This window comes from Megalobrama amblycephala, linkage group LG24, assembly GCF_018812025.1.
Source record: "Megalobrama amblycephala isolate DHTTF-2021 linkage group LG24, ASM1881202v1, whole genome shotgun sequence".
NCBI classification, from domain to species: domain Eukaryota; kingdom Metazoa; phylum Chordata; class Actinopteri; order Cypriniformes; family Xenocyprididae; genus Megalobrama; species Megalobrama amblycephala.
The window spans coordinates 24,156,545-24,168,871 of record NC_063067.1 but is presented as its reverse complement, the minus strand read 5'-3'; the positions used below and the strand labels follow the sequence as shown (position 1 = coordinate 24,168,871).

Below are 12,327 nucleotides of genomic sequence, written 5' to 3'. Positions count from 1 at the left end.
GTCCAGCGTGCGACACGGTAAACAGATCAACATTGTAAACGAAATTCTACAAAACTTCAGTCAAAACTTCTATTCCCTGCAAACAATACCATTAAAATTGTTTAACGTTCCACTTAATGGCAGAAACAAAACAAAAGGTAAGCAAGAATCCGTATTAATTTCAGTACGAGTAATAGAGGGCGATCCTGTCAAAATGGCGGCGCCGCCCCGGCATGCAACGAGGCGTGACGTCGGTTCGTATTCTCTATAGTGTTGCTCACCTTGTCAAAAACCATTAGGGGCCATTAACACAACGCAGGTCAGTAAAGTGAAAAAGGACGTGTTTTTAAAAGTTGAATTTAACTTGAGCAGAAAAAAATGGAAAAACGCGTTCTGTGTGAACCGGCCCTCATTTATGTAACTTTATAAAGACAGTCACTACCTGAAAGTCTGAGGTAAGTGTGTCAGTGTGTGTGTTCATTCACCGTGGACACTGCTCATTGGGGGTGACAGGTCCGGAGACAGTGAGTTCTGGAATCAGAAGCGGTTCTCCAGGTTTCCTGCGAATCCTGGCAGCCTTCTCCCGCACATGCTCTTCCAGGGTGCTCACGTCTGGTTTCTCTGGAGGATCTGGCTTCTCTGGCTCCTCGCCCAGCTCCTCCTCACTTTCCTCATCCTCTTCCTCTTCTTCTTCCTGCTGTCTTTTCTTTTTCTGCTTTTTCTTTAAGGCTTTCTGAGAGAATCAGATGCATGTTGTGAACATCTCCTGTCAGTCTGTTTTTAAACAGGATTATGAATGCATAAAGAGTAGTTTTAAAAAGAGGCTATTAACATTGACAAAATCACTGATTTTAAATGAAAGTTAACGAGTTACATCGCAGCTACCAATGAGAATGCAAACAATTGCATGTAGTAGAACCTGTTTTCTCTTCCAGGATTTCCACTCCTCGTGTCGTCTTCTGTATTCACTCATCTTCTTCTGATAATCTTCCTCCGTCTCCGCCTGCAGCTCCGACACTTCCGCCACAATGTCATCCTCATACTCCTGCTCATCCTGCTCTCTCTCCACCTTCTCCCTGCAGAGGTAAAGTCACATGTCCCATTAAACAGAGCACAAACACAGAGTGGAAGCACATGTGACAGAAGCCGTACCTCCTGAGGAAGAGTTTGAAGGGCGTGTTGGTGAATCTCTGGAAGTCTCTGAGAGCTTTGAGCTCCTTCCACACTCTGATGATGCTTTTGAGGAGAGTTCTGTCCTTCTCCTGCTCCACATCACGCAACTGACGAGTGTGTCTGACAATACAGACCCAAGACAGATTTAAGTGTGACAGAATGACTATACTGAAGGAAGGGGTGATTAAAAGTTTCTTACCTCACTTCCTGTTTGTATTCTGCTATCCTCTGCTGGGTCACCTGACTCAGAGCCTCTCCTCTGTGTAGCTCCAGCATATTATGAATCGTGTTCCTCAAGCCGTTCAACTACACAAACACACACTTTCAGAATGAGACCTGTACATTGAGAACATAAAGCTTGGTTTTGACGCCACTCTTCTGGGTTACCTTATCGGTCAGGAGATGTGTGAGGTTCTTATGCTGTCTGGTCAGGTGCTGATCGTACAGCTGGGCGAGACGGGCTGCCAGCACATGTTCACGGCTGAAGAGAGCATGATGGGAGAAGATGAGGCCCGATACATCTACATCCAGCTGGTAGTCTGCCTGGGGATCGCCTATTCCAGATATGTAGAGGTTCACATGCTTGGACTTCAGAGCCTGAGAGAGAGCAGACAACAGTGGAAACACCATCTGTCATTAATTCAGGAAGAAGACATTCATTATGCATCTTAAAAGTAGATTGTTTTGTTATTTTTGGATATTATGTTTGTTAACTCTGTTTTAAAACAACTGAATGGCATCTATGCTAATATTAGTCTATTCACATTCATTCCTACACCCAGGATACTGATCCTGAGGTTATACGATGATCCAGTAAATGAGGTTATACTGATCAGTAAATGAGGTTATACTGATCCAGATGTATACCACTTTAGTATTATTTATTTTATTTTACTTATTTTTTTTTTTTTTTTTAGTTTACTTATTTAAATGTTTCTGTTCTCATGACATATGTATGTGTGTACCAAGAGCTTCTGTAGAAAACCACAACAAATTCCTTGTGTGTTCGTGCACACTTGGCGAATAAAGCACATTCTGATTCTGATTCTGATTAGAGATCCATCTCTGACTCAGCGTGATGTTGCTGTCCTACGTCTTCACTGTTTAAATTAAACATCCTTATTAATTAATCCTTATTAAAGTTATATAAGTTATTCAGTCAAGAGCAGTGAGTGATTTTTTCTTTGTCATTTGTTGTTTGATTAACATTAAAAACAGATGACAGCAGCAGGAATATTAGGCTGCCCTCACTTTAAGAGCTAATGCACGGATATAATATACTGATACTGTAAACGTGTTTACTTTCTCAACTGTTTATTCACTTAAGACATAACCAACTATGTTTACTAGAATACATAATTTAATTTTTGACATAATTCTGTGTGAATTTGTGCAAGAAGACGTGATACAGAGCTCAGTTTAGTATATGTGCGCAGTCTGACGGGGCTTCCTGGGCACGCGCTTCGGATGTTTGTGCACACAAAACTTTACACATAGGGCGTGAGTAACAAAATGAGCTCTCTTTTGGGTCTTCTTGCACTTATATATTTAAATTGGCAAGGCTTAAACTTTTGTGATGATGCAGCAACTGTCCCGAGTGTCGTTCATGTTCTCACAACATTGAGTTGTTAGAATTCATAAAAATGTTACCAGTCAACTGGCGATTGACACCATTTCATGCACTCGCCAACATCGATTTTTTACTCGCATTTGGTGCTTACAGAGTGTTAATTTTAGGTCCTGCTTACAGGTATCTTAAATCAGCAATATCACCACAAAACGAATTAATAGCTGTATTTTTTACTGTATACATACAGTACACTCATGTAAAGCAATATATATATATAAATAAATACAGCAAATCTTAACTTTGTGTTAGTTTATATTGTAGCAAAATGTAACCTATATTATCGCACAGCTATTAATATAAAGTTGGATATATAAGTATATCCAACTTTATTTGCATACATACAATATATTAATGTAAAGCAACTAATAGGCAAGATATTCAAATGTATTAAGATATTATAAACATTGACATCGTGAATTCTACACAAAAACTGACTTGACAATTTAATTTAAATGAAGTTTGCCATTTTTACAAGCCTTTTACAGTGTTGGCATTGAAATTTTTTCTTTTTAATTCGGTAATTGAAATAAAGTTGAAATAAAATATAATAAATATTACTTAATACAGTATAATAAAACTTAAACATTAAAAACTAAAGTTTAAGTACTAAAATTACTAAAACTAAAATGGAAATAAAAATACATTAGAGCTAAATCGAATTAAATATTTAAAAAAAAAAAGACAAACCCACATAACTAAAGTACTAACACTACTAACTAAAAACTGATTTTATGTATATATATATATATATACTGTATGAACAATATTATATGTCATATATGAATAGTATATGACAAAAATATCACTGCCCTGTTATCAAAATGTGGGACATGTTTGAATACAGTTTAATACCTGCATTGTGTGATTTTTTTTTTTTTTTTTTTTTTTTTTTTCTCTAGCTATAATTAAAAACAAGGTCAAACTTTAGTTTAGGGTCAAATTCTCACTATTATCTATGAATTTTCCCTTAATAATCTCCTAATTATTGCTTATTAATAGTTGGTAAGGTATTTGTTAAGTTTAGGTATGGGTAGGATTAAGAGATGTAGAATAAGATTATGCAGAATAAAGCATTAATATGTGCTTTATAAATACTAATAAACAGCCAATATCCTAGTAATATGCATGTTAATAAGCAACTAGTTAATACTGAGAATTGGACCCTAACCTAAAGTGTTATCAAAAACATAAACTAGAAAAAAAACCTGTAGAAAATAAAAAGTAAATAAATGAAAATAAAAATCTAGAATGAGTAACAGGGCTTGCAGATATTGCCTAAAATCACCCGTACGTAGTAGAGTCTAACTAGTCTGGGACCAAATGTTGGTTTGTAGTCACTGCATTTAAAATTGACACCAAAAAAGTAAATATCTAAATATCCTTTTCTACAGCATGGTGGGGAGACATAACATATAAATAAATAAATAAATAAATAAACAAATTCTGCTCCATTTTCTTAATCTTTGTATAATTTGCAATTTAGCATTTATTTATTTGATAATAACATAATCAGAGTTTTAAACTCTATGTAGACATGTCTAAAATTTTTGTTTTTCACTTGCTGAAAAAGCAAAAAAGCAAAAAACATGTAACTTTTTTTGTAACATGCCTGTAATGTTTTTCTTTCTCAGGTAACAGGACTGATGAACACAGTCAAAACTCCTCCTCTACTGCCTGTGCTGTGTATGAGTTTTCTCATCGGTTATCAGTCATGCACTCCTGATGGACACTTGATGTTTCTCATTTTCACTCTTTTATGTTGTTATGGGTTGCATTAGCAGAACATTTTGTCAATTAGTTCCACATGTCTGTGAGCGCATTAATATTCATATGTGCTCATGATGTGTTCTTCTTCTGATTCATTTCTATCTGCATGCAGCAATCATAATTCTCAAGCAGCTTTTATTAAACACACATGGCTGAAGGGGTGTGTTATCACTCCATTGTGTGTGTGTGTGTGTGTGTGAGTATGTGTGTGTGTGTGTGTGTGTGTGTGTGTGTGTGTTCTGTAAGGCGTGACAGGCACATGTGACCTCATTCCCCCATCTCACAGCAGGATCTGTGACATCATCACACATCTGGATCCCATCTCCGTTCTCACACCTCTCATCTCCACAAATATTATTGGCACTTCATATTGCCTGGAAACATGGCTGCATGGAGGATATGACACCAAAAAGTGATGATGATTTTTAAAAGTCAACCACAAAGAGCAATTTCTAACGCATGACATATTTTAGAGCTACGCTAAACTAGCAAAAATAAAAATTCACTATAGACATTTTCACAAGTTGCCATGATATTTGAGGAAAGAAAGCAACTGATTCTTCATCTCCAGATGAGCATCAGAGGTCTGGTGCCTTGGGACCAGAGAAAACTCTCATCCAAAACCAGCACATTTAGCACAGTCATGTTTGCTTTGAATTACTTTTTTAAAAACTTTGGCAAAATCTAATAACTAGTTACTCTACGAAAGCACTCATTGCAGCAGCCTTGGAACTTGTGTAAAAGGGCCACATATACACTCTCAAAAAAGCGGTGTGCGATTTAAAGGTAAGCTAGGCAATTTATTTTATAAACACCTTCTGTTATACTGATTGAAAGTCTCTTCACATACTGATAGAAATCAATAATAAAAGTGGTCTAAATATTAAAACATGCACATATATCATTCTGTGGAAGTCTCAGGACCAAAAAATGTTCGTCCAGTCATTGCACTTAGCACAAATACATGGTCGTACCTGCCTGTCAACACATGTATTTCCATACCTCCACACACCTTGCTCACTCAGACATCACACGTCATCAGTGCGCTTGTAGACAGACGTTAGTCACTGAGCACCACAAACAAACATCAGCCGCATTTTACAGTTCCTCCTGACCCAAAACAATGCTGCATTCACACCATGTCCTAATCATAATAACGAGATGGCAACCTGTGACGTTCTACCCGGAGCTGTTCACGTCCCCAGACTCGGATTTATATGTTTCTATGTAAACACTATCAACGCTGAAATGAATCTGCAGCAGTCAGGCTGTACAACTAGAGCTCTGTAAGTTGTTTACATTCATTATTATTGTGATGTTATGTGCTTTGAGACATGAGGTCACTTAAAGGTGCTAAAGAGGATCTTTTCGTCGACTGAGAAACCAAAGACTGCTACTGAGTTTTTTAAATGAGCGCATGCGTAAGAATTTCGAGGGAACGCCTCCCAAAACTCGTGCACGAGTATTGGAACACGAGTGTTTACCACCAGCATTCGCTGTGTTGTGTTAGTGGATTCATTATGTCGGACTCACCGCATGTAACTCATAATCTGCAGTTGTTACTCCTGTCTCCTGACAAAAACATTGCATGTGGCGCCTGTGATTGTGGAAAGTTATTGGAGCGCGCAGCCGCGCTCGTTTCTCACAAGGAACGTCATGGCAGTGATTGACAAGCCAGAGGGCCAATCCACGCACGTCTCTCACAAGGAACGTCACGGCAGTGATTGACAAGCCAGAGGGCCAATCGTTTACGCGATGATCGCGTAAACGATTGGCTGATGTTTTTAAGGCCCTACCTCGTGCACAGATGATGTATATTAATATTATTCCTTTCAGTGCACCAAATAAATAGTCTTTTATCAGTTAGTAAAGTAATATTGCAAAAATGTATAAAGCAAAACATCCTCTTTAGCACCTTTAACGCTGTCTCTCATGATGCTTTGCAGACTTTGCTCTGGCTGTGAGTGTTCATGTGTTTTGGAGGAAGTGGGGACGCTCTGAAAGGTTTATATTTCAACAACAAATTGGAGTAGAAACATAACTATATCATAAACCTTATTAAGCGTTATGAGCCATTTAAGTGTTTATATGCAACTCAGTTTTTATTTGAGTGTTGATTATTGAATGAATGTGACTATAAAAGATGGTGCACACATCTACAAAGGTTAGGGAAATTAAGGTAAAATTGCCCCAGAAATCAATTTAAGGGGCAATTATTGTCACTTGATGGAACAGATCATTTCTGTCATTGCTGTGAACTCACCAAGGTTATAATCGTTAACGAAAACGAACGAAAAAACGAAAACTAGGTGGGAAAAAACATTGTCGTTAACTGAAATAAAATAAAAACGAGGCATTACAAAAAAACGATAACTAACTAAAACTGCAATGTGTGTTTGGCAAAACTAACTAAAATAAAATAAAATTATAGATTAAATGTCCTTAGTTTTCGTCTTTATCAATGTCTTTCATAGAGCAAATAACGTTCAGCTGCATTTCCTTTCCCTGCGTCTCTCACATACACGCGCGCGCGCGCACACACACAGCCCCTCCCGTCAGTGCACGCCGCGTCTCCATGAGAACGAGTGTTCGACTTTGAAAGCAAGTTCGCTAAAGGTTGGTATCTCGTGAACACCTTTACACAAACGCACATTAAAAAGTGGTATAAAAATATTTTTAATTCTGAATATAACTTTGTCAGCGTGTTAATGTCGACGCGAGAAGCGATTGCTACTATAGCAAGTTAACTAGTCGCAAGTTCGAGGTAAAATGCACTTGGGTTGTCGATGTCAAAACACTATATAAGCTGTGATTCAAATATTAAATAATGTAATTTGTTTACTCTTACACTGAATGTTTGCTGCTTCAATCCAAATGTGTTTGCATAGTTCACCCAAAATGAAAATTACTGTGAGAAAAAAAATCAAGTTTACAGAGTTTTAGTGTCACTGAAGGTAAACCTGCGTTGCTCATGGTGGTTAACGTTACCTCTCTTAACGTGCTCTTGCTGAATGGCAAGGATTGCACTATGGACTATTGTACCTTTTGTATGTTTTCATTTTTTTTAACTGTATTTTATTTTTTATAACGAAGCTGCAATGTCACATTTCCGCTGCTTTGTTGTGTGTGCGTGAGGCGCGGGCGCGATCAAACAAGCTGTCTTTGCAGGGGACTTACCTCATCGTCATGGCAACGGTTCGTAGTCAGGTCAGATTAGGTCAGAGTTGGTTGCCGTTTGTTGGATGCTCAGACTACCAAACTAACGCCGATTAAACATGTTCAGTCTGGTGAAAACCGACTCAGACCAACGCCGGGTATCAGGGTTATCACACCGATCCAACAAACTCCAACAGACGAGTTTGTTGGCGTTTGTCGGTGCGGTGTGAATTGGCCTTTACACTGAATGTTTGCTGCTTCAATCCAGACGAGTAGGCTTTTGTAAATTTAGTAACTGTTATAGGGTGTGAAAATTGTACAGCTGTGGTATTTGTATAGGGTGTGAATTCTGTATAGAAGATGTGTCGATTTTTGGTAGATTTTTTGGCAATTTTCTGAAGGTGTCACACACACACTAAAAAAATTGAAAAGCTGTATTTAAAGGTTTTTTTTTTTGTTTTGTTTTTTGTTATTTGTCATGTTCTTTTGTCAGATTGAGCTCCCTGACAATCTGACAGAAATGTCTTGTTGTGGCTTAAAAATGGGTTGAATACATGCGGTTCATGTATGTCTTCTTTAGTCTGTTGGCTCTTTAGGTTTTTTACTGGCACACGTCACTTACACATTTTGCACTTACTGCGGAGTGTTGAGACTGTTTACATATTTGTGCCCATATTTACATTTTATGTACTGGTTTTATTTTTGAATGAATATTTTCTAAAATTGCATGATGTTTTTGTTGAGTTATTATTACACAATACTTTTTCTGACCTTTTTGAATCTTGCCCCTGACAAATAACCCAAATTACAAAAAAAGACTAAAACTAACACTAAAACTAATAAAAACTAAACTAAAACTAAGCATTTTCAAAAAATAAAAACTAAACTAAACTAGCAAACCCACTTTAAAAACTAATTAAAACTAAACTGAATTTGAAAACAAAAAGTCAAAACGAAATAAAAATAAAAACTAATGAAAAATGCAAAACTATAATAACCTTGGAACTCACTACCACACAGAATATGAAAATCTTCATGAGTTAGCGGTCCATGACAGGCCTGAACTCGCCAAGGTACAGCACAAAAACACAGGAAATACAATCAAATCATTGTTATCATTAACTGGATCCCTCACCTTTCTGTAGACAGTCTGCAGTGCTGGGTCCAGCTCATCCTCCAGGTGGAAGAGAGGCGGTCTGGATGAGGACTCTTTGATTGGGTCGGGCAGAGCCATGATACGCCCGTCGTCTCCAAACCACTTCCTCCCCTGCAGAAATCACAAACACTCACATTACACATAACAGCATTTGTTTTTTACAGGATCATTTTTATAGAAGTTAGTATATAAAGTTTTGTTGAAACAGTTTCTTGAATTACCTCGATCTGCTTGAGTATTCGGTTTTCCAAAATGCTCTGATTTGTCAGGCAGACGGGTGGCCTCTCCCCCACATACAGCCCCTCCTCCTCCAGGTAACGGGGACGCACATTCTCGGGCAGCTTACTTGAGGCAGGAACTGTGTGACACATGGTAAACCCATCACTTGATCTGCTCTAGAAGGGTAAAGATAAAGAGTGTTTGTGTTTCTGTACCTGGCCTCATGCTGGGAACAAACAGTGTCTCTCGCTTCCCTCTGCAGTCGCCTACTGTAGTCCATATACTCCGCCCTCCTCACTTCCAGGAAGTCCTGTGTTGATTGGTCAATGATGAAAAAATCCTCCTCCTCATCTCTGACAAGTGGGGCATCTTCATCCTAAACAGCAATTGAATCACATTAAGGGGAGTTTATATGAAATATAAATATAGCACGCTATATTTTATAAACTATTCTTTTTTTTTTGGGGGGGGGGGGGGGGTTCTTTAAAATGACAATAAACGCCATTTTTATGAGCTAATATTAATTGAAAGACTGCATACTGGTCCAAGGACCCTAAAATATTGCTGATTTAATGGTTAATGTTTGATCACTGATATAATTTTAATGTTGATATTACTTTATTGTTTGTTAGTGTACATCTTTACATAGAGTACATCTACTGTCTTTGTTGTTTTTTCTAGTCAGAATTAAAGAACACAAACACAAGTCACCCTGGCTTCAGACTCTTCCTCTCCTTCACACTCTCTCTCTTCCTCCTCTTCTTCTTCATCCTCTTTGTCTTCTTCCCCTGATTCCCCCTCTCCTTCCTCCTCTGCTTCTGTTCTCCTGGAACGTCTTTTCTTGCGTCGGCGTTGCTGTTGAGGCTCTGGGTCAAAGTTGAAGGTGAAAGAAATTGTACGCCTCTTCAGTGGTCGGCAAACCAGCCTCGGTCTGCTCAGAAACCAAACACACACACACACATCTATGTCAGGATTGGAGGATTTCTAGGTTACTTCTTAATTAATTCTGTCAGTTCTGTTCATTTATACTTCACCCGATGTGGGAAATATCATCTTTATTTATACACACATGCAACTATGCACAATGTAGACTAGTCAGAATCTATTATTTTATAATGTGTATCTAGCACTTTCATTTCCTCCTAAAGGGTGCTCTTCGTCCTCGCAGGAGAAACAGGCATTTCTTACACTTTTGTCTTTGACTGCACGTCTGGCTGCATCACGAAACTTCAGCCTGGCAGTGAAGGATGAGTCTTCATCAGCTCCGGAGATCTGGATGCCATCTGGAGGAGGACACCATGACAGGATGTGAGCACATCAGACTACATCTCAAACTTTTAAACTGTGTTTTAGTCTTAATTACAAAATATTAGGGGTGTAAACGTTACATATATTCCCCCCGAACCGAAAGGTACGAACGTCACGGTTCGGTGCATACAATCAGATGACGAAATACAGTCAGTCACAGACGATCCACACTCCGAATCCAGAAGGGGGTGTGCATGGTAATGCACTTGCTGTTTGCTATCCAGTAAAAACCGCAGAAGACGAGACGATCAATAGGTATGTTTATGTGTAATCTCTCAACCAGTGTTTCAATCATGGAAAGACATCATTAAAACAGCTTGAGAATAAAATCTAATGTAGCATTACATTTACCTCAGGCAAGTCATTTAGTGTCCACAGCATGTTAGTTCACTAGAGAAATGAACTCTAGAGGAGCATTTCACTACATATATGCAATATATTAGCTCATATATTCATTATATTTACTTTACCTGTTAGTAATGTCTTAATTATTTTAATATATGTTGAAATAAATTTGTCATGAAAACAGTAACTGTGTAAATTAAGTTTAGAAGTTGATGCAAAACCTGCCTTATGTTTTTTTGTTTTTTTGAGGAGTGTTTATTATATCTAAAAATAAATAGCAACTGAATTTAATAGTTTGGGCTCTGTTGTTAATTATAATGTTTAATATTATAGCAATGTGTAAGTAAGGGCTCCCTATATAGTTTACAGCATTAGCTGAGATAGATTTTTATCCTTAAGAAAATTTTATTTGTAACTGAATTTATTTAAAGAGACACATTTGTTAAAAAAAGCAGTTTAAATTAAAAAAAAAATAATAATAATAATAATAAAAAAATTATGTTTAGGTTTGTCCCCCCTGCTGTACCGAACCGTGACTTCAAAACCGAGGTATGTACCGAACCGTCATGATTGTGTACCACTACATTCTTACAATATATTTATTATATATATATATATATATATATATATATGAGAGAGAGAGAGAGAGAGAGAGAGAGAGAGTCATCTGTACTTACTTCTGTTCAAAAGTTTGGGGACAGTAAGTTTTTTTATGTTTTTGAATAAAGTCTGTTCTGCTCACCAAGGCTGCGTTTATTTGGTCAGAAATACAGTAAAAATTCTAAATATTATTATAAATTAAAACAGATGTTTTCTATGTGAATATATGTTAAAATGTAATTTATTACGGTGATCAAAACTGAATTTTCAGCATCATTACTCCAGTCTTCAGTGTCAAATGATCCTTCAGAAATCATTCTAATATGCTGATTTGCTGCTCAAGGAACATTTATGATTATTAACAATGTTGAAAACAGTTGTGCTTTTCTTCAGATTTTTGTGGAAACAGTGATATGTTTTATTTGGTCTTTGCTGAATAAAATAATTAATTTCTTTTTTAAAAAAAATCTTACTGATCCCAAAATTTGAACGGAAGTACATATTACAATATTTGGTTTATGGTGAGAGGGAAACTAAATGAGACAAAGAATGACCATACCAGGACAAATTAAGTTTTCATACATTTACTTGTTGACAATTTTATTTGCAATTCATGACCACTGTGATTTTCCTGTTTCAAATGTGTGCTTACGTCTCTGTCGAATCGAGTGAGGGTGTCTCTGTCCCGTAGACTGTGCAGGCGGCTGGCAGGCTCAGCGATGCTCTCCTGCTCTAGAAGACTAGCGGCTTTAGACTGAAGAGACGGCACAATCGTGAGTTAGTATTCTGAAATACATGTTCTGTTCTCCTCTCACTGGTCCTACATGACCTTTACCTTCGCTGCTCTCAGCTTCTCAGTCACACGCTGTCTCATGGTGGTCTCTGATTGGCTGGATCCTGGCCTCATTACAGGACGAGGAGGAAGATCTAGAGAGATTGTGAAGAAGAGAGAATAGTGTGCACACAACCAAACGGAACAGCTTCACATTATGAA

General features: G+C 37.5%; 1 protein-coding gene and 1 long non-coding RNA gene across 4 annotated transcripts in view; one reads left to right on the top strand and one right to left on the bottom strand.

Annotated features, from left to right (window-relative positions):
* The window catches only part of cc2d2a (coiled-coil and C2 domain containing 2A), a 45,563-nt gene that overhangs the window by 25,189 nt on the left and 8,047 nt on the right, over window positions 1-12,327 (bottom strand). The window contains 15 exon segments of the mRNA XM_048178920.1: window positions 465-712; window positions 899-1,055; window positions 1,132-1,272; window positions 1,352-1,458; window positions 1,540-1,749; window positions 8,841-8,972; window positions 9,083-9,219; window positions 9,296-9,329; window positions 9,331-9,456; window positions 9,792-9,968; window positions 9,970-10,011; window positions 10,269-10,352; window positions 10,397-10,402; window positions 11,986-12,087; window positions 12,169-12,260. Of these exon segments, the coding sequence (XP_048034877.1) occupies window positions 465-712; window positions 899-1,055; window positions 1,132-1,272; window positions 1,352-1,458; window positions 1,540-1,749; window positions 8,841-8,972; window positions 9,083-9,219; window positions 9,296-9,329; window positions 9,331-9,456; window positions 9,792-9,968; window positions 9,970-10,011; window positions 10,269-10,352; window positions 10,397-10,402; window positions 11,986-12,087; window positions 12,169-12,260 (1,795 nt within the window).
* On the top strand, window positions 7,044-12,325 carry LOC125260512. Of its 3 annotated transcripts, none has more exons than XR_007183054.1 (9): window positions 7,044-7,165; window positions 8,851-9,041; window positions 9,131-9,233; window positions 9,343-9,440; window positions 9,762-10,068; window positions 10,229-10,388; window positions 11,240-11,282; window positions 12,025-12,106; window positions 12,184-12,325. It is a non-coding gene; the product is annotated as an uncharacterized LOC125260512 (long non-coding RNA). The 3 variants fall into 3 exon arrangements; XR_007183055.1 differs by lacking the exon at window positions 7,044-7,165 and adding an exon at window positions 8,622-8,778; XR_007183056.1 differs by lacking the exon at window positions 11,240-11,282.